This window comes from Lagenorhynchus albirostris, chromosome 14, assembly GCF_949774975.1.
Source record: "Lagenorhynchus albirostris chromosome 14, mLagAlb1.1, whole genome shotgun sequence".
NCBI classification, from domain to species: Eukaryota; Metazoa; Chordata; class Mammalia; order Artiodactyla; family Delphinidae; genus Lagenorhynchus; species Lagenorhynchus albirostris.
Genome location: NC_083108.1, coordinates 87,513,131 through 87,540,899, shown reverse-complemented (window position 1 = coordinate 87,540,899; position 27,769 = coordinate 87,513,131). Strand labels below are relative to the sequence as shown.

Here is a 27,769-nt window from a genome sequence, read left to right as displayed (position 1 = left end):
CATCTCAGAACAACAATTACAACTGTTCTCAGATCACTCATATGATAAGCCTACTGGAAAGCCACAAAGATGATTTACAGATAACAGGAAAAGAAAGATCCTTAATTGTTTTTCCTGACAACTTCTGCCGTTGGGATAAAGAGCTCGTTTGGAAGGAGGTAGCTTTTCCCCTTAACAGAGACACCCCCTCACACAGGGCGCAGCGGCTCACCGCGGTGCTGATCCGAGCACTGCCCTTGGGCAGGATGGCTTCGGCCACAGCGGTCACTTCCGCGATGTCCTTTGTGTGAGGCTTCCCGACAACCACTCTCTCTGTGGCTTTAAACTGGTCCATGATGAACAGCGAGTCGATGAGAACCACACCCTTCCGGCTCTCCCGGTCACCCGAGCAGTCTTCCATGTCTGTGATCAATGGAAAAACGGGATTTGTGAGGTTTGAGAGGCTGTGATAGTATTATGAGGCCACTTAACATGACAAAAAAAAGAGAGAGAAGAGAAAAAAGAAAAGGAGTTGCTAGAACCCAAACACTTCAAAGACAGAATTGAGCAGCAAGTTTTTAATCCACTTTAGATAGTTAACAATGTATCCAGATAAACAGGTACAAACTCTTATGGAGTTTGTAGGACCGCTCTGGAAGGCCCTTGGGTGAAGTTGGAAAATGTCTGTGCAGCATCAGGAGCTAGTATCACCCAGAGATTTACAGCCATCTAAGGGTTTAGTGACTGCCCTCCACCACCAAGAATGGAAGGATCAGAAGCATCCTAGTCTGGGCAAGCAAGGGGGCCACCAGCCCCCCCTGGAGTCCTGCTGCAGCGTGGGGTCCGGCAAGCCTTGGCCTCCCCGCAGAATCTTCTGGGCCCCTCCCTTGCTGCCCCCCGCAGGCAGCCACGTCTATGGACCAGAACAGGGGGGATGAAAACAACACGTGGACTCTTCCGGGCGTAGTCTGTGTACCTCCTTGGAACTCCAATAAAAGTCAAGTAAAGTCCTTAAACTGGGTGTGTTAAATTAAACAAACACAGCACAGCCTGGATAAATGATAAAACCTAGGCCCGTAAAATGTGTATAAATCTGGAGAAGAGTATTTCTACATTGTTCACAACTTGATCAAGTACTCTGATAATTATGCCAAGTTAACCAATAAAAATAAAAAGCACAGAATTTAATGAAACTATTAATATAAACTTTCATATTAAATATATTTTCAACTTTTTATCAGACTGAAAGGAGTGAAGGTAATTCTTAAACTCTGTTTTAAGCACCCTTCCTCTGTTAAGTATTTTGGCTTTTGTTTTCAAAGCTGAATTCTTCAAAGATGTTAAAACAGACCTTCGTCTTCACTTGTCTCTTCACTGTCAGGTTTAGGTTGGGGCCACTGGAAATTCGGCAGAAAGGCACCTTCATACAACTTCATCAAATCAATTAAGGGCAATTCAGCTGGAAAGGATTGTAGGAAGAAAGATTATTTTACACCAATAGTGTCAGCAGGGAAGAAAACACAGTCAGGAGAAGGGCCCTTTCATATACAGTTGACCTTGAACAACTCAGGGGTCAGCGTTGCCGACCCTGCAGTGGAAAACCCGAGTGTAACTAGTCTGCTCTCCTTGTGCGAGGTTCCTCCACACCCGACCAGCCGTGGATCGTGCACCACTGGAGTGTTTACTACTGGAAAAAATCCACGTGTAAGTAAGTGGACCTGTGCAGTTCACACCCGTGTTGTTCAGGGGTCAAACGTATATTCCTTTTCCTAGCTTTAAATTAATTCCTTGGAAACTGTATGTATTTTCTAAAAGCACATTTATCTTTTTCCAAAAACTAATAATGATTGCCCGTTACTGATACAAGATATACGACCTTTTCTTTATAAAGATGAGAATCTTTGAAATGAAGAAACTCAACTTTTATTCATAAAGGAACAAATATTCCTGAAATAATCTTAATAAATGTACAGTAAAATCTACAGATTAATAAATGAAAATATAAAAATACTACTGATAGAAATAATCAGTGGAGATGAGACATAAAAATACAAAACATCAAGTAAAAGTAAAAATAAAACAAAAAATGTTCAAAAAGATGATAAAATATTGCTATAGACTTTTTGTATAAAGAGCTCACCCTAACTGATCAAACAGCCCACCACACGAAAGCCCAATGGGCGAGGGACATGGAGCTGTCTCACACACAAAACACTCTAAAGGGCTCATGAAGTATCTCTTTAACTGAGCACCTCCAGAAACCAGTGCGCAATGCATCCCCCACTGCATGGCAACCACCTTAAAACCGTAATGCTGGATGAGCATAATGAATCGAACAGTCTCACCACTGCGGGTGATGGTATAAACAGGCTTAACTTCTCTGGAAACCAGTATGAAAAGCTGAAGAGCTTTAAATTTCATGCCCTCTGACGTCACTATTTCCCACTCCATGGGTCTGTCCAGGGGAGTAATCGGAAACTTGGACCCAGGTTGGTATTCAAACACAGTTCCACTGGGTGTTATATATAACAAGGCAACGAACGCTGTAAGCTGTGTACCTGTGATACATGAGCCTTTCTGCACGTACACCGTATGTCACTAAAATCTGTGGTCAAAGTAACGAACGCCACAGAGAAGTACCCCAGAAGAACAGTATTAAGGGCTCTCTTCGTTTAAGACTTATAATCCAGTGACTTCACTTGCTCATGATTTAAACTATTCGTCATATGGGGCTGATAGGTAGATACGTGATAAAGCGAAGACCAATTGTGAAAGGGAGGTGGCGGGTGTGTGGGCGTTCGTAATAAGGTTCTTCAACTTTTCTGTTTGCATGTTTTCATAACAAAATGCAGGGAAATGTACATATACATCATATAATGACTATCAAAGTAGGAAAAAAAGAAAAACAGCAGAAACAACTGAAAAACTACCTCAAGAATAAGATAATTCGTAAGGTGTCTTGGAACAAACAACTCACAGGAATCAACAGCCTTCACACATATAAACTAGTTTGAAGATATAATGGGAAAGAAGATTCTATTTAGACACAAAGTATTTCTATACTTCTTTAGATAGAAAGTATTTAAATACTCAGAATTTAGATTTTAAAAAATTCACAACATCTACATAAAGAAAGTGCTGAAAGGTTCATGAGGGGCACGAGAGGAGACCCGACCAGGAAGAGGCACCCCAGTGAATGGAAGAAGATGTGCCCCGGTGACACGGCTCCCTGCGGTCACAGCCCGGTCAGTTCCCCTGAGTGGCCAGGGATAACCAGGGCGATCGCCTGCTGTGGGGACACCAGCCACCGTGCCACCCCATCCTGAGGACGCTCGAACAGCCACCCAGAGAAGTCCCCGTGTAGGGGGACTGGGCTCGCCTGCCAACAACCACCCACCCGGCCAGCTAGGGGGCCAGCTGGGGTGGACCGGAGGCTGGGTCTGCTGGCGGCCGCATCTCCGTGAGACCCGAGCCAGAAGCACCCGGCCGGGCTGCTCCCAATTCCTGCCCTACAGGAAGGGGTAGAGCAGCTCCAAGTTAACACAGACTCTACCAAGTCAGGGATGCACACAAGAATCAGGAAGGCCTGCAACAAGAATGCAAGACAAGGTGTAGCTCAAAGGCTAAGAGAAGAGAAAACAGAACACTGGATTTGAACCAAGCAGTCGTGACCAACCGCCACAAGCTACTGCCTTTCCGGGTGAAAATGTCCCTCTCAAATCAAGAACAAGCCGAAGGCCGGGAAATCCCCTGGCAGTCCAGCAGTTAGGACTCCACATGCTTCACTGCTGAGGGCCCGGGTGCAATCCCTGGTCGGGGAACTAAAGATCCCACAAGCTGTGTGGTGCAGCCAAAAACAAAAGAACAAGCCAAAGGTGCCCACCGTCAGCACCTCTATTTCTACACTTCATTGCAGGAACGGTAATAGAAGGCCAGGGTTATAAAGAAAAAACTGCTATTCTTCAGAGATGAAGTAATGTGAGAATTTAGCACAGCTGCTGGATTTAAGATCAGTAAATAAAAATCAACTGCATTTCTACAGACCAGCAACAAATTAAAACGTAATCTTAAAAAAAAACCACTGATTACAACTTCAAAAAATATAATGCACCTAGAAATAAATCTAATAAAAATATGCAACCATAAAATGTTAGCGGAAGCGATTTAAGGAGATCTAAGTAAACGGAGAGGCTACCTTGATCATAGGTTGGAAAAGCTCTTCAGAGATGCAATTCTCACCAAACACCCACTAAGTCAACCACATTTGAATCAAAATCCCCAAGCAGTTTTTCTCTGAAACTTGATAAACTGATTCTGAGCTGTATCTGAAATAGACCCAAATTAGTCAAAGCTCTCCTAAAAAAGAATAAGGCAGAAGGACTGACCTAGCTACGCCTCAAGAATTATTATAAAGCTAGAGTAATCAAGGGAGTGTGGTATTGGTACAAACTGACCAGTAAAACAATGAAGGTCCCAGAAAGAGCCGTGCGTCTCAGGAAAACGTGACTAACATGTGAGCCGGCACTGAGCATCACTGAGGAACGATGGCCTTTTCAAATGGCACGGGGAGAGTTAGTGAACCATTTGGGGAAAAAAAAAAAAACTGCACTCTTATTTCACACTAGAGACAAAAGTGATTCTTGGTGGATTACAAACATTGATACGAGCGTAAAACAAAAATTTTTAGACAATGCACAAAGACACCCTTTTGATCCTGAGGTTAAAAAAATTTCTTTTAAACAACACGGACAAACTCAACTACACTAAAATTAAGAACACCTGTTCCTCAAAAGGCACCATAAAGAGAAGGAAGACCCACCCCAGACTGGAAAAAGGTTACTAGGACACACGTCACTGACAAGGAAACGTGTCCAGAACACAGGAAGAACACCCAGAGTCAGTACAGAAAAGAAAACCCAAAACCAAGGGGGCGAGGACAGCTGTGAGAAGACGCTGCGCCTCGTGGGTCACACTCCCCCACCACAGGCAGACACCACCAGGCGCTCCTGGGACACAGGGCCCGGCCAGCACTCCAACCACGGCGGAGCGCCACCTCGTGTGTGCACGCCCTGCAAGCCGGCCCCCCTGCTCTGAGCACAGATGCTCGAGCATGTGTGCACAGGACACACAAGAGTGCTGCAGGCAGCGCCGCCTGTGAGGGCGAATGCAGGGAAACCACCGAACTGCCCACCAACAGCACAACCGCTAACCCGTGACACATGCACACACAGACCACCATTCAGCCGTGGGCACTGACTCTGTAGCAACACACCTCCACGAGGACGAAACTCGGAAACGGAACTGAGAAAGGCCAGCGGGTGAGCCTCCAGAGTGATTCCGTTTATACCAAGTTCTAAGACCCAAACAAAGCGGTACGTTCAGGATTCACGCAGGGGGAGGGGGAAACTGAGTGGAAGGAATGATAAACGCCAAGATCCAGGCCGCAGTCACCCGCTGGGACAAGGGCAGAGGCAGAATGGCGCTCTCTCCTACACTGGGTGGCGTGGCCACTTACACCGCATGCAACCTACTGCGGTTTTCATACCTTACGTGTGTGTTTCAATAAATGTTTAATAGAGCATCGCAGGAAGCCGCTCGGAGCCCACCTTCTCTGGCTAACTCCAACAGCTCCGCCTGGTGGTCCGCAGCCCCCTCCAGCGCCTCTTCCTCTGCAATCGTCTCCTCCTCGTCTTCCACTGGAATGGCCACCATCAAATGTCAGCGAGAGACCCCACGGCATCTTCCTCGCAATTACTCATGAAACACTACAAGGCTCCAAAACTGTCATGCACAGCCATTAGAGAAGTGAAAACTAAGTCCTAATTTCTCAGGTTAAATCTGGAAGTGATAGTTTATTAAGTAAGCAAAAAACAAGGGACCATACTTTATACTTTCTCTTCCATTTCACAGTGTGAAATAGAGGCCGGTTTTCATCACATCCTACTCAGGCCCAAACAGGGAGCGATGTGGAACTTCCTGTCCACCTGCAGAGCCCACTACAGAAAGACCCACAAGCACGTTGTTCGGTGTCACTATGAATTCATCATCGCCCATTTCAGAGGCCCCAGCCCCTGCCCAGCTGAGGATTCCCCGAGCTCAGCTCCTGTCCGGCAGCTCCAGCCCTGCAACCCAACAGCCGGCTCCTGGTGGCTAAGAGTCCCACCTGCCCTCGGGCCACCTCTCCATCTGAGCTGAGCCCTCACCATGGCGCGCCTTCCCTCCCGCTGACTCCTGCCCCCAACACGCACTGCCTCTCCTCCCTACCGACAAAAGGCACACGCGTGCGCACGCACGCACACGGTCCGACACCTTCCCTCCTCCACAATCCAACTCCTCGTCTCTCCACCGCAAAACCCCACCATCCACCAAGGCCCCCGGCCCCCAAGAGCATAAGCCACTGAGCCACCGGACTCTCGCGGTCCAGGCGGTCCTCGACGCGCCGGCAGCACCGAGTGAGCTCTCCAGCTGCGCGTTCAGAGAGCCCTGCAGACAGCCAAAGCACCAGGGGGACAGACCTTCATCATCGGTTAAAGACGTGCTTGCTTTTCTTTTTCTTCCAGGTATCCCCGAATCCTGTGACACAGAACACAAATCATAAGCGTGAGATCTGAAAACAGAGAATGAGAACCCAGAGCAGAACTGTAGTCAACATGCAACCGGGAGAACCTGGGAGGCCGTGCCAGGCGTGTCCACGGCAGACACCGCAGACACGGCAGACACGGCAGACACTGGGGAGGAGGCTGCGGGGAAGCAAGACGAAACCCTCACCTGCTCTTCCCAAACCACCAAGGTTAACACCCAGGTGAGCCTGAAGCTGGAAAGAACCAGCTGTAGGCCCAAGGGGGACTGCTCTCCAGCGAGAGGGAACGCTATTCATGCCTACGACTTCCTGCAGACAGACACCCCCTCGCACAGCGACGCGACAGTCCCGAACTCACCACAAAGTTTTCCCGTAACGCATCAAGCCCTGTAGGTCTCGACTCTTTACCTAAAGAGACAGGTAACGCGATTCGCTTTCACTAAGGCAATGGAGGAGGTGATGCTCCTCACACGACCATGGGCACCTGTGCCCGCCCCCCAAGGAGAGCAGAAGACAGCAAGGCGGGTCCCACCTCCCCTCTGCGACACAGGGCGGCACAGCCACACCGCCACGCCCGCTCTCGGCTTCAGCAGGAACCTAGAGTCTCCAACCTGGCAAAGCTTCTCGCTCATGACTTGCATAATCTTAGAGCTCCGCGACTCTCAACAGGGACCACCTCCTTCACCTCAGTTTCCTCATCAGTAAAAGGGAGGAATCCTCCCCGCCCCCTCCCCAGGTTTCCAGTGATGGGGTAGCTACTGCTGAGCGCCGTGGGAGCAGCACGATGCCTAGACACGGGGACCGCGGTGGGGCGGGGGGCAAAGCCGGGGGAGTTCATCTCACTCTCCGGGGACACAGGGGACAGGCTCAGAACCTCAATCCTGAGAGCCCCCCAAAGTTGGTCACCCTGGGGCTTATTGACTCATACTAGCGAATCTCAGAAGAACTGAAATGCCAGGACCAGGCTGCTGAGTAAACAGCCTCACCGGGGAGGCTCCACGGGAAGCCACGATGTCACAAGGCGACGGTGAGCAGAAAATCGAGCAAACACAGCCCGCAAAAGGGGAAGGCTTTTTAAAAAGTAATCATACCTTTCCGGGAAACTTTCTGGAAATTTAAAGCCTTTTTCCTTTTTTCTTCTAATTCTACTTGTAGTTTTATTTCCACAACCTAAATGCAAAGAGTTAAATAAATAAGCATGTTACTAAGAAATACAAGTTCTATATATGAAAACATTAAAACTCACACACGTAGGCCAAAAGCACAGCTGTCCCAACCCCATTTCAGATTAGAGCTGACCCTTGGACAACGTGGATTTGAACTGTGCAGGTCCACTGGTACTCAGATTTTTTCCGGTAGTAAACCCTACAGAGCTGCACGGTCTGCGGCTAGCTACAGCCGCAGCCATGGAACCGCAGATGCAGCGGGCAGATGACGAGCTGTGTGCAGATTTTCAGCTGCACGTAGGGTTGGCAACCCTAACCCCCCACGCTGTCCACAGAGAAATGTTCAGTTTGGTCCTCTTTCATTATTTTGTGTCAACTGCATCCTGCCCAAATTCTGTCAGACGGTAAGAAGAGAATTTTTACGAAAAGGAAGCGAGAGACAGAGCAAGCCACTCTGGAACTAAGCAGCTTTTAGCGACCTGCGCCAATACTAAACAGAACTACCGGAAGGGCCCCTCAGGAAGGCTCCCAGACACCACAGAGCGCGCAGGCCACAGCTGATGGGGATTTCGATGCACAAAGAGAAACACAGAGGCAGAACCAGGTCTCCTGATGAGCCAACAGCCCAGAGGTGCCCAGGAAGTGCGGGCACCCGCCTTTCCAAACGACGCCACAGGCTCCACCTGTGGGATTTCCCCATGGCACAGGCAGGCTGGGCTCAGAAGGCCGCCTCAGCAACCCCGACACAGTCTGTGCTCCCAGGAGCCCATCAAAATCTCAGAATTTACCTGCTCAATATTTGACCAAAAATATTCTATTTCTCTAGCAGTTGACGCAGCTATTCGTCTCAATCGGTTCTGTTCTTCTCTCCTTCCCCGCTCCTCCCGAAGCTGCTTCTCTTCGTGATGACGCACTACAGTTCTGACAAGCTAGTAAATGAAAGTCCAAGAATTTTACGTTGTGCGCTGTGTCATGCTATCAGAAAAAAGATACATAACGTTTCTTTAAAATCTTCTCGGCCCGTAACTACATATAATCCACAGAGAGACACACCCTCACCTGCTCTACGGGCATGCGGGAAAAATGCTGATCCCAGTGCAAACCACCACCAACGGTCTGCCTGGCTTTCCTACAAGTGTTATTTTACCAAATACACATATTTTTCTCCAAAATGGAATATCATACTGTGCTACAATCGTCCTTTCCCCCTTTAATATGAGTAACGTCTTTCCATCAATCAACACAGATCAAAATCATTTTTAATACGTATCATTTCCACTGCGTGAATGCAGCCAAATTTAACTCCTAGGATTAAAAAAGTTGGGTTGGGATAATTCACATTTTTTAAGGCTTTTGCTTTAAATTGCCAAACCGCTTTCCAGAATTTCTACTCTTTACCTCCTCACCAGCTTGTACCTCCAAAAGGTGCAGAGAAGTAACTCAGAAAGGGACACATCCTGAGTTCCGAGTGCAGCGGAGCTGCCAGCCCCTCAGCTCTGGGATGCCCCCGAGGCGGCCGCCCAGCACAGGACTCCCAGGGCCTTGTGCTGGTCAGCGCGCACCCCTCGCACAAAGCCGCCGGCTCCCGGGGGTAGAGGGACGGCGCGAGGAGGGGCAGCACAGCGCGCAGCCGCGGCCCCCAGCTCAGCTGCCTCTCAGTCCCACCGCTCGGCGTCCATCCCTGCCCCTCGGCCCTGGCCACTGCCCTGTCCAGCCCTGCGTCCACATGCTCAGGACCATCAACTTTCGTGAAAAAGGAAATGTTTAAGGAGCGATCTGGTTTTTTTCTTAACTACACATGAATCTGATTAAAGACCCTTTACACTCAGACCCTGCTGTTACCCCCTTGGTCTCGGCTTCGCTCTACCAAAACTACGTGGGGAAAGCAAGGGGGAGAATTCAGAGGAGGGAGGTGGACAGGCCAGGCACACAGGATCAATCCCCAGTCCTGAGAGTATAGGAAATATGAAGGCAGCATCCAGGTCCCGAGGAATAAAGACACACAGTGATGGAGGAAGAAGCAGCTGGGCCTGGAGCTATGTACACGTACGCAAGGGCAGCTGCTCTACACTCTGGGACCCAAGAGCCCTAGAAATCTGTCACTTTCCACACTGCCAGCTTTAGCAGTAGCATCTCCTAGAGGTCCTACCCCGGGCTGGGTGCCTACTTTGGGAGCAGAGAGAAGGTAATAAATTCTGAGCCAGAACTGGAGAGAAGCTGGACCGGAAGACCAGGCAACACGGAGCAGGCAGGCTGCGGGGAGCCAGAGGGCCGGGATGAGTGCCCGAGCTGCCAGCCAGCCACCTGGCCTCTTCCCCCTTCCTACTCTCAGCCTGGATCTGGGGGGCTGCAGGCATCCTCATGCCAACTGCCGGGCAAAACTGGCCAGAAAAAGAGCCCAAATCCCAGGACAGAACTGCAGCAGAAGGGCCTGTGTCTGTTCCCAGCAGTCCACGCTAGAGCACTGGGGACAGCCCTCAGAAATGAAGCAACGCAGCAGCTACTTTCTAAATAGCAGCAAAACGTTCTTCAGATCCATCGTAAGTCCAGAAACTCTTTAGAGGGACTTCCCTGGTGGTCCAGTGCTTAAGAATCTGCCTTCCAATGCAGGGGACGCAGGTTCGATCCCTGGTTGGGGAACTAAGATCCCACATGCCGCGGGGGAACTAAGCCTGAGCACCTCAACTAGAGAGCCCACGCGCCGCCAACTACAGAGCCCATGCGCTCTGGAGCCTGTGTGCCACAACTAGAGAGCCAACATAGCCAAACAAATAAATATTTAAGAAGAAAAACCGTTTAGAAAGTGGGGCTGGGAGACCTCCGTCCGCACACTTAAGCCCCTGGCGCTGCTTGATGACCCCTGGGCACCGCGGTGGCCTGTGTCTCAAACCCACCTTCTTGGCAGCGGCCACCTTCCACCTCCTCTCCTGGGCGAAGTCTGTGGCCATCCACTGCATCTCCTCCAGCAGGTAGTCCCAGTGCGATTTGGACCGCGGGGCCTCCTGCAGCTTGGGCAGCCGTCTGAGGGACCACAGGCCTTCCTTCCTTAAATCTGCTATCCGCTGATGGATCTGGTTCTCCTGCAAGGAGCACGGGGTGGAAGATGTCCGGCACAGTTTAAGTGCAAGCCACCGACGCACACCCCAGTCAGTGCGACCCTGCTACGTGGAAGTCTCAGCAACAAAGAAGAGTTGCTGAACAAGGCTCTACGAGAGGGCAGAGGCAAGGGCGTGCGACCCCCGGGAGCCTCATCCTGGAAACCCAGGACAGAGCTCCCAGGCCAGCGCTCACGGCGGAGCGCTTACAAATAACTGCTCAGTCGCCCAACAAACAGCAAACGCTCACTAGGTGCAGGCCGTGAGCTGCACTGGCCTGGGCAGCCTCCCGAGGGCTCTGAGCTCTCAGCCTGCACCCCACAACCCCCTCCCCCCGACTGCTGACACCAGCACAGAAAAGACCTTCTCCACACCAGTCTAGCTGCCCCTCCGGCAGGACAGGGCCAACTACGCGGTTTTAATCTTGGTTTCTCCGGATCACAAACCTCACTGCCAGGTGTTCCGTCTTATACTACTGCCCCTTAGAAAGTGGCAGCACAGGCGTCCCGCAGGCTGGGGTACGCGGTGAGCCCCTCTCGAGCGCCTTCAAGAGCTTCCTCAGGCGCACTTACCAGCGCTATCTGTTCTGCCAGCTTGTCCTGAGAACCGTCGTGGGGCGCGGCGGCATTCTGAGCAGGGCTCTGTGGTTTCGGGGGCGCTGACACGGCTGCCCCTGGGGACCGGGCGATGACCGGAGACAGCGACTTGGCTGCCGGGGAGGGTCTGTTCACCGGGGAGGCCCGGGCAGGCGAAGGCCCCGGGCCTGAGCCACTGGCGGGGACAACGGTCGAGGCAGAGGAGGCGGAGGGCAGCGGCCGCGGGCAGGGCTGGGCGGGGTCCATGGGCGGTCTGGGTGGCGCCACCGTCTGGCAGGGAAAACAGGGCTCAGCGCCGTGCCCGGAACCCACAGGCTGGCTGGAGGCCCCTGTGCAATGCCCCTCCCTCTCCCCAGCAGCGCAGACTGACCAGTGGGCCTACTGCGGACCACAAGGCCACGCAGACTAACCGTGTCTACAGGAGAGAAGAAGCCCTGTTAGTCCACAAAGCCACATCAGAGCTCCCTGTAAACGGTGCCTTCACATATGGTCTTACGTCGGGTTTGGTTTTTTTTTTTTTTGCTTTTTCAAGTAATTTTTTAGAATTTTTAATTGTAGAAACTTCTTAACTGAGAAGTACCAAATGCTCACCGTGCACCTGTTCTCTGAAGGGCAAAGACAAATTCCACGCGGCCCTCTCGCGGTGGGCAAGCTGGAAGGTTAGAAACCCTCCTCCGTGCCGTCCCGAGAGCCGAGCTTGTAAAGCTGAGGAGCCCCTCCGCCCAGCCCTCCCTGGGCCAAGGGGAGCTTAGATTCACACGGGAGTTCCAGCCGCGAGGAAGTGGGGGGACAGAGAGCAGGGAAGCCAAGGCCCTGCCGCACCAGGAGGCCTGAGGACAGAGCGACGCGCACGCGGCACGTTTATAACCCGCGGTGCGGACGAGACACCGCGGCCAAGGCCGGGCCCCTCACGGCGCACAGCTTCTCCGCCCACCTCTAAGGAGATTTCCTCCACCTCAGCGGTCGGTAAACTGTGGCCGGCCACACACTTTGGGAGAGTTCCACAGGCCACGGCCGCTCATCTGTGGGCCCTGGCGCTGCTCTCAGCTTCAGCGGCGGAGCTGAGCAACTCAACAGGAAGCACACGGCCTGCAAACCCTGAAATACCATTACACTCCCTCTCTGTGGCCCTTTACAGAAGAAGACTGCCGGCCCCGCCCAATCTGGAAGGAACAGAATTCCACGGCTTCTGTAAGGAGCTTCTTCTAAAATCACATCCCACAGCTCACACCGTTGACAACAAGGGCGGGAAAGAAACCCAAGAAAAACGTCAGTGCTGCGTGAGGTCGGTACCAGCCTCAATGACAGTATTCAAAACAGAGAGCCTCACTTCCATGGAACCCCCAAGCCCGCGGAGGCCCAAGAAGCTCAGCGCCCTGGCGGGGGACGGGTACTCCTTCCCAAGGCGCACGAGGCGCTCCAGAATCAGCCGGGGGCCAGCCGCAGCCCCTCCGGCACTGGCTGGCCAACCGCGCCAAGTTATCTGGCCTCTCTGGCCTCCGTCTTTCCATAGCTAACGGGCGTGATGAAGATTCTACCACGGAGGGCTGCCCGGTAGAGGAGAGCGAATAATGGCCCGGAAATGCCCATCACCGCGCCTTGCACCTGGCAGGCGGTGAGTGAAAGGTAGCATCCTTACATGAAAGCAAGCTTCTACAATCACCAGAAGAACTCGAACTCCGAGCCCAGCTAGGAAATCTCCTTGTTAACGAGGGAGAGGGGAGAGGAAGGGGAGGTTTTCCTAAGCGGCTGACCACACGCTGCTGAGACAAGCCTCTGAAAACACTGCCTCTGGCCCCTTTGGTGCCCCAGACCCATGCTTCACAAACGCACTGGTCCTCAGGGGCCCCACGTGGTCTACTGTACACGTTCAAAAAGACGTCTGGGTGAAGTTAATTTGTGGACGAGGAGGGGCATTATAAACCCCGGAAACGTGTATCAAGCCTGGAAAGCAGCCTCACCCACGCTGGTGGAGTGGAGCGTCCGGGGGAGGCACCGTGGACAGAGCCTGGCAGACGGTCAGGCTCATAGGAGCCCCACCGCCCCCAGGCCTTCGCTCCTATGACCTCGCGTTACTCGGCACATCAGGTGGGACCAGGGCCACCGTGCCCTGTGCGTGGCTCCCTGTGCCGAGAGCAGCACTCAGAATCGTGTCGTTTTCTGACATTTTAACAACAATAACTACAACTGCACAGTAAATTTACGTTGCAGCTACTGAACTGACTTTTGCACGGTGGAGAGCGAAGCGCTGGGAGAGAGGGAGTTACCCAGCTGGGCACCATCCCGTCCAGCACACAGCCTGTCTCTTCTTCCACCTCTAGCTCGGGGAACGGCAGGGGCCCGGAGTACCTGCGGCTGGGACGGGAGCGGAGGGGCTTGCATCTGCGCCTTCGCGGGCACCGGGACGTGGAGGGCCGCGGGGAGCTGTCCAGGCGGGGGCGCCGGGGCGGGGGCGTTTGGCGGCTGCGTCTTCACCGGCACCGGGAGCGGGGTCTGCGGCTCCGCCGTCTGCGGCTGCGGGGGGAACTGCAGCGCCGGCAGCAGGGGCGCGGCGGGGAGGCCGGCCGGGGGCAGCCTGGCGGGCAGCTGCGGCGGCGGCGTGTGCAGGCTGGCGGCGTTCTGCACCGGGGGCCCCGTGGAGGGGTCGTACCGCTGCTGGCTCTGCTTCTGGCCGGCGAGCTGAGCAGCCTGCGGCGCGGGTGGCATTCCCCCTGCAACAGAGGGCAGACCCAGCGGCCCTGACTCCCGGGCTCGGACTCCACCGGCCAGGGCTGCCTCAGACCCTGCGCTCGCAACACACACACTCAAACGGGAGGTTTACCTGGTGGGAGATCTCTGTGTATTAGGTCTAACGTGATAAATGAGCACACAACAAAGGAAAGAAAGGCCTCGGCCTTTGCGCGTTAGCATCAAGCAGAGCAGGCACGGGATAACCGCAGGGTCCCTACCACAGCAGCAAGTCAGAGAAAACACAGGAGGGAAAACCGGAGAGAAGCTGAGGACAGTGGGACGTGCGGCTCCGCTAAAGTGACAAGAGCTGGTCTCTGGTGGTTTCTTCATACTGTGTGAAGTGGGACTCAGAGGAACATCCCGATGGCAGAAACCACCTCAAATATGCTACCTGGACTGCACACGTTTTAGTCTGCTGCTGCTTCCTTAAGCCCTCTCTGCACTCCCTCTTTCTGAGCTAAGAGAGCTAGTTCTGGCGCTGGGTCTTACCTTGAACTGTCGGCATTAACTGCTGGAGAGGAACTCCTGTATTCACCCCTGGGTGCTGGAAAACTACCCCTTGGTGACCCACTTCGAGTCGAGGTCTCTTAGACTGCTCTAGAATAATTTTCAGAAAAGGTGCAGTTTGATGTAAAAATAAAACCACAAAAGTAGTAGAAAAAACATGTGTAAGTGTTTTTATCATCTTTGAACAGAGAGGCCTTTCTACGCATGAACCAAAATGCAGAAGCCATAAAAGATAGGGTTGATAAATATAATTTCTTTCCGTTAAAAATTTGTAAATATAAGGAAAAGCATCATAAAAAAGGCAAAGGACAAGCGTCAACCTAAGAGACAATTATCTGCAACATACACAACGGGCAACATTCATAAAGCTCTTACAAATTAATATGAAAAGGATCAACAACCAGAAAGACAGAATGGGCAAAGAACACAAACAACGAGCAGAGGAACACATTCACAAATGGTTAAAAACATGAAGAGGTAACTGAAACCGCATCAAAATTAAAGAAATCCATTATCAAAACAAAGATTTTATTTTTACCCATTGGATCGACAAAGATTAAAAGATACTTAATAAAATGGCCAAAATTTGAGAGAACCAGAAATTGCTGACGGGAGCAAAAGCTGACCCTACCCTTTTGGAGGGCAACTTAGCCTCACTAATACTTAACTATGCACACATTTTGATCTAGCAATTTCACTCTTGGAGCGCTGCTTTTAGATACATGGACAGACATGTATAGAAAAAACGGTGAAACTAAATGTTCAATCAGGTTTTGATTACAACAGAAAAAAGGTGATGCTAACAAATGAATGCTAACACGGGTCTGATGCATAAAGAAGGAAGCACCCATGCAGTGGGCGCAGTATTTTGCAGCTATCAAAAAGAATGAGGTCCATGACTGGGAAAGATGGCCTATTCAATTCATATTAAAGACATAACAGTGGATATATATAGGATCACATTTGAACTTTTTCAGAATGACACACCTGTAGCAATGCTTGTCTGTGAAACTGAACAAACATAGTCAGCTCTGTGGCTAGGGAATGGGGAAGGAATACCAAACCAGAGACAGACTTAAACTACACCCTTCTAAACTGTTTGAATCTTTTACACAAAATGTGTATTAAGTTCCTAACTTGGAGAAAAAATTCAGTTTGTAAAATGAATGACAATTTGAAAAGGCAGATGGCTTTACACTTCATCATGTCATGAGGACTAAACAGCCTACAAATGCACACAGAAATCAAACTGGAATGTACCTACTCAACTGACAAGTTTCTCACTTCAGCACACATAAACATGCACATAAACATTTTGTTTAGCTGATTACCACCAAAAGAAAAATTAACTTTCAAAGTAGAAACTAACCAAAACTAAGTTCCTTAGGGGCCACGCTTTAGAAACAGGTGGCCACTACGCTGGAACTCCCAAACTAAGACGCTAACTGGCTCCGGGGGCCCTTCAGCCTGTGCTCCGTGACATACCTGCCGGAGGTCCCGCCTGCTGCCTCTTAAAGGGGTCCGTTTCGATCACACTGCCAGCCCCTGCCACAAGGGTCCCTGCAAGGGCTTGCTGCTGGAAAAAAAAAAAAAAAGGAAAAACTGAGATTTTCATAATTTAAATGCATTACAAGAATGAATGTAAACTAAAACTATCATAATTATCCCAAACACTGACTTCCCTTCTTTTTAAGAAGAGAAATGTCATCTACCCGATGTATTATAATAAATAATTTAAAGTTCTAACTTACCTCTGGAGGATAAAAAAGGATTTGCATTCTGGTTTTAAATGGAATTTCAGTTCAATGCAAATCTAGAGTCCTTCAGAAACAAGCTGGCTTTGCACACACAATGACAGCAGAAGCTAACGCAGGAAACCTCAGTCTCGGCAAGGACTACAACTTAGCCTCCTGACCAGTCACACTGCCTGGCGTCGCTCAGCCCGCCAAAATCACAAAAGCTGAATGATAAGAAGACTGAAATTGTCTTCCTACTGGAAAATGGCGCTAAAACTCCAATTAAGCACTATCTAATTGACTTCAAAATGGTACTGCAGTTAGTACCCTACTTGATATATAACTGTGTGAAATATATACAGGTTATTTTAAATGTTTAAGTGAAAAGCTACCGGCAAAGACAGAAACTAGCTAACTCTGGGCGCCCTACACCTTTGACACCTCTGCACTACCCCTGAAGGGCTACTAAAGGCTAATAAGCACGATGTTTAACAGTTGCTAACTTTTTTAATAATTCAATTATATCCACTCTACTCAGTGAGGCATTTTAAATGCAAAAGTTACAGGTGTCCGAACGAAGAAACTGCCTGTGAGAGTGGCTACTGACCCCAGCATCCCTAGCAAGGGACACTGCACTGCCAGGACCATGAGAGTGGCTACTGACCCCAGCATCCCTAGGAAGGGACACTACACTGCCAGGACCAGGAGAGTGGCTACTGACCCCAGCATCCCTAGGAAGGGACACTACACTGCCAGGACCAGCCATGCTGCAGGTTTTGCCTCACATGGGGCAAGGCCCCAGAGTAAGGAAAAGGGAAAGTAAGCACCCCCTGTTTACATTTAACAAAGATGGGGGCGGAAGGAAGAGAGGGAAGGAGGGAGAAGAGAAAAGAATGATTTAAAAAACAGACAATATGTGAACAGTGGTTGTCTCTGGGGACAAGATTACAATCAATTTATAATCTGTGTGTGTGTGCACTTTTCTAAATTTTCTAAATGTTTTACAATGAACATGTATTACTTCTGTAATCAAAAAAAGGTTTTGTGTTTTTTTTAAATAAAAGAAATTGATACAGGGTTCTGTGTCCAGTAATGGCCAAGTACTTCCTGCTGGACTAAACACATTCAAGATAAATACAAACTCTAAAAGAAATATTAAAAATGTGAAAAGGTGGGCAGATACAGCATGGGACTCGATACCTGCAAGGAGGGAATGACACTAGGAGACGCTTCTGGGTTTACGGCATTTGGCACAAGGACAGGCCCCAGTCTCAGACCCAGACAGGGAGGGTCTCACTGGCTTGAAGACTACTAGGATGGAGAGTAGGAGACCAGAGCGGAGACAGGTAAGGGAGAATCGCCACAGGAGGCAGCGGAGATGGGCCCCAAGCTCCCCTTTTTTCTGGCTGCCTCCTGACCACCCACATGCCGAGACGCCAAGCACAGGCCAGCATAACCACACTGAGATCTCAGGAGGCAGAGTCTACAGTTTCAATCCAATCACATTAACTAGATGTGAAAGCAAACCAGCAGAACTCCTCAGAAGGATATAACAGATCTCAGGGTCTCTGCAACCTATCATTCACGATACCCAAAACCCAATTCAAAATCAATCAACATGATACACCATATTAACAAATTGAAGGATAAAAACCATATGATCATCTCAATAGAAAAAGCTTTTGACAAAAGTCAACACCCAATTCTGATAAAAACCCTCCAGAAGGCAGGCACAGAGGGAACTTACCTCAACATAATAAAGGCCATATGTGACAAATCCACAGCCAACATCGTCCTCAGTGGTGAAAAACTGAAAGCATTTCCTCTAACATGAGGAACAAGACAAGGTTGGCCACTCTCACCACTATTATTCAAGATAGTTTTGGAAGTTTTAGCCACAGCAATCAGAGAAGAAAAAGAAATAAAAGGAATCCAAATCGGAAAAGAAGTAAAACTGTCACTGTTTGCAGATGACATGATACTATACATAGAGAATCCTAAAGATGCTACCAGAAAACTACTAGAGCTAATCAATGAATTTGGTAAAGTAGCAGGATACAAAATTAATGTACAGAAATCTCTTGCATTCCTATACACTAATGATGAAAAATCTGAAAGAGAAATTAAGGAAATACTCCCATTTACCACTGCAACAAAAAGAATAAAATACCAAGGAATAAACCTACCTAAGGAGACAAAAGACCTGTATGAAGAAAACTATAAGACACTGATGAAAGAAACTGGAGATGATACAAACAGATGGAGAGATATACCACGTTCCTGGATTGGAAGAATCGACATTGTGAAAATGACTCTACTACCCAAAGCAATCTACAGATTCAATGTAATCCCTATCAAACTACCAATGGCATTTTTCACAGAACTAGAACAAAAAATTTCACAATTTGTATGGAAACACAAAAGACCCCGAATACCCAAAGCAATCTTGAGAAAGAAAAACGGAGCTGGAGGAATCAGGCTCCCTGACCTCAGACTATACTACAAAGCTACAGCAATCAAGACTTCCCTGGTGGCACAGTGGTTGAGAATCTGCCTGCCAATGCAGGGGACACAGGTTCAAGCCCTGGTCTGGGAAGATCCCACATGCCGCGGAGCAACTAGGCCCGTGAGCCACAACTACTGAGCCTGCGGGTCTGGAGCCTGTGCTCTGCAACAAGAGAGGCCGAGGTAGTGAGAGGCCCGCGCACCGCGATGAAGAGTGGCCCCCACTCGCCGCAACTAGAGAAAGCCCTCGCACAGAAACGAAGACCCAACACAGCCCAAAATAAATAATTAAAAAAAAAAAAAAAAAGACAGTATGGCACTGGCACAAAAACAGAATCTATAGATCAACAGAAGAGGACAGAGAGCCCGGAGATAAACCCACGCACATATGGTCACCTTATCTTTGACAAAGGAGGCAGGAATGTACAGTGGAGAAAGGACAGCCTATTCAATAAGTGGTGCTGGGAAAACTGGACAGCTACATGTAAAAGAATGAAATTAGAACACTCCCTGACAACATACACACAGAAAAACCTCAAAATGGATTAAAGACCCAAATGTAAGGACAGACACTATAAAACTCTTAGAGGAAAACATAGGTAGAACACTCTATGACATAAATCACATCAAGATCCTTTTTGACCCACCTCCTAGAGAAATGGAAATAAAAACAAAAATAAACAAATGGGACCTAATGAAACTTGAAAGCTTTTGCACAGCAAAGGAAACCATAAAAAAGACGAAAAGACAAGCCTCAGAATGGGAGAAAATATTTGCAAACGAAGCAACTGACAAAAGATTAATCTCCAAAATATACAAGCAGCTCATGCAGCTCAATATCAAAAAAAACAAACAACCCAATCCAAAAATGAGCAGAAGACCTAAACAGATATTTCTCCGAAGAAGATATACAGATTGCCAACAAACACAGGAAAGGATGCTCAACATCACTAATCATTAGAGAAATGCAAATCAAAACTGCAATGAGGGGGCTTCCCTGGTGGCGCAGTGGTGAAGAATCTGCCTGCTAAGGCAGGGGACATGGGTTCGAGCCCTGGCCCGTGAAGATCCCACATACTGCGGAGCAACTAAGCCCATGCGTCACAACTACTGAGCCTGCGCTCAAGAGCCCGCAAGTCGCAACTACTGAGCCCACGTGCCACAACTACTGAAGCCTGCGTGCCTAGAGCCCATGCTTCGCTACTAGAGAAACCACCGCAATGAGAAGTCCACGCACCACAACAAAGAGCAGCCCCCACTTGCAGCAACTAGACAAAGCCCGCACAAAGCAACGAAGACCCAATGGAGCCAAAAATAAAAACAAATAAATAAATTTATAAAACAAAAAAGCAAAAAACTACGAGGTATCACCTCACACCGGTCAGAATGGCCATCATCAAAAACTCTACAAACAATAAATGCTGGAGAGGGTGTGGAGAAAAGGGAACCCTCTTGCACTGTTGGTGGGAATGTAAATTGATACAGCCACTATGGAGAACAGTATGGAGGTTCCTTAAAAAACTAAAAATAGAACTACCATACGACCCAGCAGCAATCCCACTCCTGGGCATATACTCTGAGAAAACCATAATTCAAAAAGAGTCATGTACCAAAATGTTCACTGCAGCTCTATTTACAATAGCTGGGACATGGAAGCAACCTAAGTGTCCATCGACAGATGAATGGATAAAGAAGATGCGGCATATATATACAATGGAATATTACTCAGCCATAAAAAGAAATGAAATTGAACTATTCGTAGTGAGGTGGATGGACCTAGAATCCATCATACAGAGCAAAGTAAGTCAGAAAGAGAAAAACAAATACAGTATGCTAATACATATATATGGAATCTAAAAAAATGGTTCTGAAGAACCTAGGGGCAGGACAGGAATAAAGACGCAGACATAGAAAATGGACTTGAGGACACGGGGAGGGGGAAGGGTAAGCTGGGACGAAGTGAGAGAGTGGCATGGACATATATACACTACCAAACGTAAAATAGATAGCTAGTGGGAAGCAGCCGCATAGCACAGGGAGATCAGCTCGGGGCTTTGTGACCACCTAGAGGGGTGGGATGGGAAGGGTGGGAGGGAGACGCAAGAGGGAGGGGATATGGGGATATATGTATACATATAGCTGATTCACTTTGTTATACAGCAGAAACTAACACAACATTGTAAAGCAATTATACTCCAATAAAGATGTTAAAAATATATATATATTTTTAAAAATTACTCCAAAGCACAGAGACAAGAAAACACAAGCCATACTCAAAACAATCAATGGACACCAACCCCCAGACGCCTCACATTCTGGAAGTAGCAGCAGGGATTTTACGGTAGGTTTAATAAGGACGCCCAAGGACATAAAGGTATGTTGTAATGAAAGACGAGAGGAAATCCTGACAGAAAAAAAGAAACGATTAAAAAACAGAACCAATCTGAAAAAGAATATATATATCACTTCGCTGTACACCAGAAACACTGTAAATCAACTATACTTCAGTAAAAAAAATAAATTTTTTTTAAAAAGAAAAAGAACCAAATAAACACCTAGAACAGAAAAAGTGTCTGAAAGTTAAAAAATTCATTGGATAGGCTGATGAGTAGGGTGGGGACACAGAGGTTGGTGAATTGAAAACAGATTCTTGAGGGAAGAACAAGAGGAAGCCTGGACTTCAAGACTCAGCAGATGGCACAGTGCTGCTTAAGGATGGATAACAGATAAAAACAGCTGAGCAGAGAGCCCAGAGGGAGACTCAGACTCACACAACCTTGCCAGTTCCTAAAGACACCAAAGCAACCCAAATGGAATGAAAAGTCTTTTCAACCAAATGATGCTAGAAGACTGGATATCCATGTAAAAAAACTGATAAATTGAACTTCATTAAAATAAAAAACTAAGGGGCTTCCCTGGTGGCACAGTGGTTAAGAATCCGCCTGCCAATGCAGGGGACACGGGTTTGAACCCTGGTCCAGGAAGATCCCACATGTTGAGGAGCAACTAAGCCCATGCGCCACAACTACTGAGCCTGCACTCTATAGAGCCCACAAGCCACAACTACTGAGCCTGCGTGCCACAACTACTGAAGCCTGTGTGCCTAGAGCCCGTGCTCCGCAACAAGAGAAGCCACCACAATGAGAAGCCCGCGCGCCACAACGAAGAGCAGCCCCTGCGCATGGCAACGAAGACCCAATGCAGCTAAAAATAAATAAATAAAATTTTAAAAGAATAAAAAAATCAGTAGTTGGGGGATAAATCAGGAGCTTAAGGTTAAAATATACACACTACTATATATAAAATAGATAACCAACAAGGACCTACTGCATAGCACTGGAAACTATACTCAATATCTTGTAATAACCTATAATGGAAGAAAATGTTAAAAAAATATACATATATTTATATACATGTGTGTATAACTGAACCACTTTACTGTACACCTGAAACTAACACAGCATTGTAAATCAACTAAATTTCAATATATTTTTTTAAATGGCAAAAAAAAAAAAAAAATCAATAGTTGGGGTAGGGTTACAGAACTATAATTATTCATTCCCTTTAATGCTATAATCACTGAAAAATAATCTCCACTTAGGATTTTTTAAGATCTAAATAACTGTAATAAAAACTATTTTGGGGAATTCCCTGGCAGTCCAGTGGCTAGGACTCAGCCATGGGCCCGGGGTTCAATCCCTGGTCGGGGAACTAAGATCCCACAAGCGCGGCCAAAAAAAAAAAAAAGAAGAAAGAAAAAAATACTACCTCAAAGTCTTTTGGAAGCAGACAGAAATTAATATACTGTGTATGTAATACAAGGAATTCTGAATTTATTTCTAGAGTTTCATTGGTCAATATAAAAATTCTACAACTGGTTGTAAATAATAAAACTCATACTGAGATTTTCTTTTTTCCGAAGAAAACAAAAGGTATGTTTTTTCATTTCAATTCTTTCCTGACAGACTCTCCATTTTCTTGTCTCCTTAGACATCCACTAGTATTTGCGACAAAGATCTATAATTCAAAATGGAGATTCCTTGGTTTTCCTCTTTTAGGTCTCTTAAATATTTATAACATTAAATAATGTGATTTTTAAAAGCACAGTAAAATTAATCATAGAATTTTTTTTAAAAAATTTTTTCCAAACTTGAATAGGTTTTTCTCCAGAGAAGATATACAAATGACCAACAAGCACATTAAGATGCCCAACATCATTCGTCATAAGAGAAATGCAAAAGAAAACACAATGAGACACCACTTCACACTCACCAGGATGGCTAGAATTTCTTTTAACAGGAAAAAAAGAGTTGGCAAGGATATACAAATATCGGAAGCTCTGTATATTGCTGACGGGATGTAAAATGGGGTAGCTACTAAGTATTCATAGTGGACTGTTCGCAACAGCCAAGAGCTGCAGACAGTCCGAGTATTTATCAAGAGTGGATAAGCAAAATGTAGCACACCCGTACAATGGATACACACTCTACCACAAAAAGTTCTGGAGTGCCGAGGCATGCTACAATGTGGGTGAACCTTGAAAACATCACGTTAAGTGAAAGAAACCAGACACAAAATATTGCACGACTCCACACTAGGTCAATCTATGGAGACGATGCCGACTGGTGGCTGCCAGTGGCTGGAGGAGCAGGTACTGGGGAGTGACTGCTTTTTGGGTACGGGGTTTTCTTTTAAGACAATAAAGATATTTTAGAAATTGACATACATAACAGTGGTTGCTTAACACTGTGAATGTACTAAATGCAACTGAATATTATGTGGTTAATATAAAAATGGTTATGTGAATTTCACTTATTTGTGCATAATCACAGAATTTAAACAGGGGGATGTGAGTGTTCACTGAACACTGTTTAGCTTTCCTGTTTGAAATTTTTCATAATAAAATGCTGAGAATTAGAAAAACTTATAAGTTTAAAAAGTAATGATAAAGCAATCACCCGTGTACTCATCCCGAGGCTTAAGAATAAGCTGTTACGCACGCCCTGGAGACCCCACGCACTATGAAGGCATCCCCCTCCCCACCTGAACTGTACGTGAACATTCTCCCCTGGTGCCACCACCTACAGGCTTAGCTCCACACTACGCTGTGTTTGGTTTTGCTTCCTAGTGAACTTTACCTGAAGGAACGCTGCAGCTGGGCTCTCCCGTAACTCCTTCTGTTCCACAGGGCGCTGCTGAGACCCGCCCACACCGACTCACTCCTTTTCACTACTGGTTACTATTAGCGTTCCGCTATATGAATGTGCATGACCCGCTGATCTGTTCTACTGCTGACGGACATTATGTATCTTTCCGGGGTGGGGCTATTAGCGGAAACGATGCCGCTGGGAGCATTAGCGGCTGTGTTTTCTGGCGCACACAAGAACACCTCTAGAGCACGCTGTTTGGATCAAGAGGGCCTGCCACACTCACCTTTTCCAGACCATGTGAAATGTTTCCATGCTACACTCCCAATCAGCAGTGGGTGAGAATCTCATAGACCTAAATCAACAGCTTCTGTCCAATTTAATTTCTGGCAATCTGGTGAGTATGACAGTAAATCAGAGGGTTTAATTTGTGTCACTGTGGAGACCATGCAACCTAAGTTTACAGGCACTCCCTGCCAACCGCTGTCCCACGGTTCTTATGCAAATGTTTATCAATGGGGTCTATAAACGCACTGATGTATTACATTCCTCTAAGCACTAACAGGAAATTTGTCCCACTAATAAACTTTCTGACAATTTCCAATTCAAGAAATTTTATCTTCAGTTGTATCAAATTCATTACAAGAACACCTAAATATTGGGTTCAAATTATTATTCCCCACCAAAAAGAACACAGTTCCTTGGAGAAATGACTGATTCCTGGGCTGAATCAAGGCATGTGCGAGATAAACTTTAAACATTTTGTGGCAGAATGTAAGGAAGTACTTGGACAGCGCCAGGGATGTGCCAAAAGCATACTAGAGCCCGCCTGAAAGGGCTCCCACTCGTCAAATTACAGATAATTTGAACATCAAAATAAACAGTAATAGAATAAATAGTAATAAACTGGGGCGGGGGGGCTGGGTAGCGGATGGCTGGCAGGGCACAAGGAGACTTGGTGGAAGTGGACACCCTGACACGTGTATGGGTTACACGGGCACTTGTCAAACTCAACAAATTCTAACATTTAAGATCTGTGCAGTCCCTGCCTACAAATTATACCTTAATATGATATAATTCACCACTTTTACAGACCAAAAAAGAAAAATCACATGATTATGTGAATAGATGCAGCAAATAGTATTTGACAAAATCCAACATCCATTCATGATAAATACTAGGAATAAAGGAATTTCCTTAACCTGATAAAGGACAGCTACAAAGTCTACAGCTAACATCATACTCCATATGGTGAAAGACTAAATGCTTCCCCCTAAGATCCAGAAGGTAAGAATTGTCTGTTCTTATCACTCCTATTCAGCATCACAGTGCAAGTCCATGCCAGTCCATGCCATTGCCAGTGCAAATAAGGCAAGAAAAAGAAATAAAAGGCATACAGATAGAAGAAAATACAAAATTTGCTTTCTTTGCAGACATGATTCTCTAGGTAGAAAATCCCATGGAATCTACAAAAAAGCTCCTAAAACTAATAAGTGAGTTTAGCAAGGTTGCATAATCAACTGTATTCCTATATACTTGCAATGAACAACTAGAAAAAAATTTTAAAATTTAAGTACCATCTATAGCACCACAGAAAAATTGGAATAGCTGGGTATAAGTCTAACAAAACATACATAGAATTTGCATGCTGAAAACTACAAAATACTGATGAAAGAAATCAAAGAAGACAAAAATAAATGGAGAACATACCATATTCCTGGCCTGGAAGACTCAACGTTGTCAAGATATTACTTCACCCCAAACAGGTCAATAGAGTCAATCCAATCTCAATCAAAATCCTAGCAGGGGGCTTCCCTGGTGGCGCATTGGTTGAGAGTCCGCCTGCCGATGCAGGGGACGCAGGTTCGTGCCCCGGTCCGGGAGGATCCTACATGCCACGGAGCGGCTAGGCCCGTGAGCCATGGCCACTGAGCCTGCGCATCCGGAGCCTGTGCTCCGCAACGGGAGAGGCCACAACAGTGAGAGGCCCATGTACCGCAAAAAAAAAAAAAAAAAAAAAAAATCCTAGCAGGATGTTCTATGGATATCGACAAGCTGATTCTAAAATGTATATGAAAAGTGAAAGGAACCAGAATGACCAAAACAATTCTGAAAAAGAACAGAGTTGAAGAACTCACACTAACTGATTTCAGGACTTACTACAAAGATACAGTAGTAAAGACAGTGTGGCATTAAGCAAAAAGATAGACACAGAGATCAATGGAAGAGAAGAGAGCCTAGAAACACACCCATACGGACAGGATCAACTGATTTCTGGCAAAGATGCAAAATCAATTCAGCAGATACAAGACAGTCTTTTTAAGAAACACTGCTCAACTAACTGGCTGTCAATATACAAAGAAATAAACTTCTACCGATGCTTGCATGTTATACAATACTTTACTCAAAATGGATCACACGGGCTTCCCTGGTGGTGCAGTGGTTGAGAGTCTGCCTGCCGATGCAGGGGATACGGGTTCATGCCCCGGTCCGGGAAGATCCCACATGCCGCAGAGCGGCTGGGCCCGTGAGCCATGGCCGTTGGGCCTGCGTGTCTGGAGCCTGTGCTCTGCAATGGGAGGGGCCACAACAGTGAGAGGGCCGCGTATCGGGGGGAAAAAAAAAAAAAAAAAAGGATCACAGACCTAAATGTAAAACATAAAACTATACAACTTCTAAAAAAAAAAACTAGAGGAAATTTTTGTGACCTTGGGTTGAGTGAAGAGTTCTTATTTAACAAAATCACAATCCATAAAAGAAAAAAAATGATAAAAGAGACCACATCAAAATTCAGAACTTCTGCTCTGTAAAAAATGATCTAAAAGAAGAAAAAGATACGGCACAGAATGACAGAAAAATATTTGCAAATTTATATCTGACAAAAAGCTTATATCCAAATTATATAAAGAATTCTCAAATGCAACAATAAAGCAAATGACTCAATGGGAAAAAAATGGTGAAGGAAATGAACAGATACTTCACCGAAGAAGATATACAAATGGAAATGAACGCATGAAAAAGAAAAGTTTTTCAACATCATTAGTCTTTAGAGATATACAAGTTAAAACCACCGCATACGTATTAGAATAACTACAGAAGAAAACTGACAAGAACAAGTAGTGGGGAGGAATGTGAAACGAACAGCCACTGTGGAAAGTTTGGCAGTCGCATGTGAAACTGAATGTACTCTTAATAACAGCCCAGAAACCTGTCTCCTAGGTATGCCAACAACTGGAAACAACCCAACATCCTTCAAAGGGTGAATGGCTCAACAAACTGGGGAACACTCATATAGTGGAATACCGCTCAGCAAAAAAAGGAAACAATCGGCAAATTCAACAACGTGGATGAATCTCAAATGCATTAATTATTATGCTAACTGAAAGAAGCCAGACTGAAAAGGCAGCATGCATATACTATACTGTATAATTCCATTTATATTTTATTCTGGAAAAGGCAAAATCATAGACAGAGAACAAAGGTTAAGGGAGGGAGAAAATTTGACGACAGAGATGTGGCATGAGGAACATCTGGGGGGATGACAGAACTCCTCTGTTTCTTGGGTGGTGGTGGTTACACAACTCTAGGCATTTAACAAAATTCACAGAACTATAGACCAAAAAGAATAAACTTTACTGAATTAAATAAATTTAAATAAATAAATACCGTTAATGACATATGAAAATGAAATAAGAATCTGTATGTGAATATACGTAATGGAAGAAAAA

At 46.9% G+C, this 27,769-nt stretch overlaps 1 protein-coding gene across 3 annotated transcripts in view; it reads right to left on the bottom strand.

Annotated features, from left to right (window-relative positions):
* The window catches only part of EP400 (E1A binding protein p400), a 123,443-nt gene that overhangs the window by 72,323 nt on the left and 23,351 nt on the right, over positions 1-27,769 (bottom strand). For all 3 annotated transcript variants that reach the window (XM_060170303.1, XM_060170304.1, XM_060170305.1), the window contains exons 5-16: positions 16,139-16,229; positions 14,636-14,743; positions 13,766-14,127; positions 11,393-11,686; positions 10,620-10,805; positions 8,514-8,654; positions 7,651-7,729; positions 6,918-6,967; positions 6,495-6,552; positions 5,586-5,675; positions 1,331-1,438; positions 212-402 (exon numbers count right to left, since the gene is read on the bottom strand). In XM_060170303.1, coding sequence (XP_060026286.1) covers positions 212-402; positions 1,331-1,438; positions 5,586-5,675; positions 6,495-6,552; positions 6,918-6,967; positions 7,651-7,729; positions 8,514-8,654; positions 10,620-10,805; positions 11,393-11,686; positions 13,766-14,127; positions 14,636-14,743; positions 16,139-16,229 — 1,758 coding nt within the window. The remainder of the gene's footprint in view (positions 1-211; positions 403-1,330; positions 1,439-5,585; positions 5,676-6,494; positions 6,553-6,917; positions 6,968-7,650; positions 7,730-8,513; positions 8,655-10,619; positions 10,806-11,392; positions 11,687-13,765; positions 14,128-14,635; positions 14,744-16,138; positions 16,230-27,769) is intronic.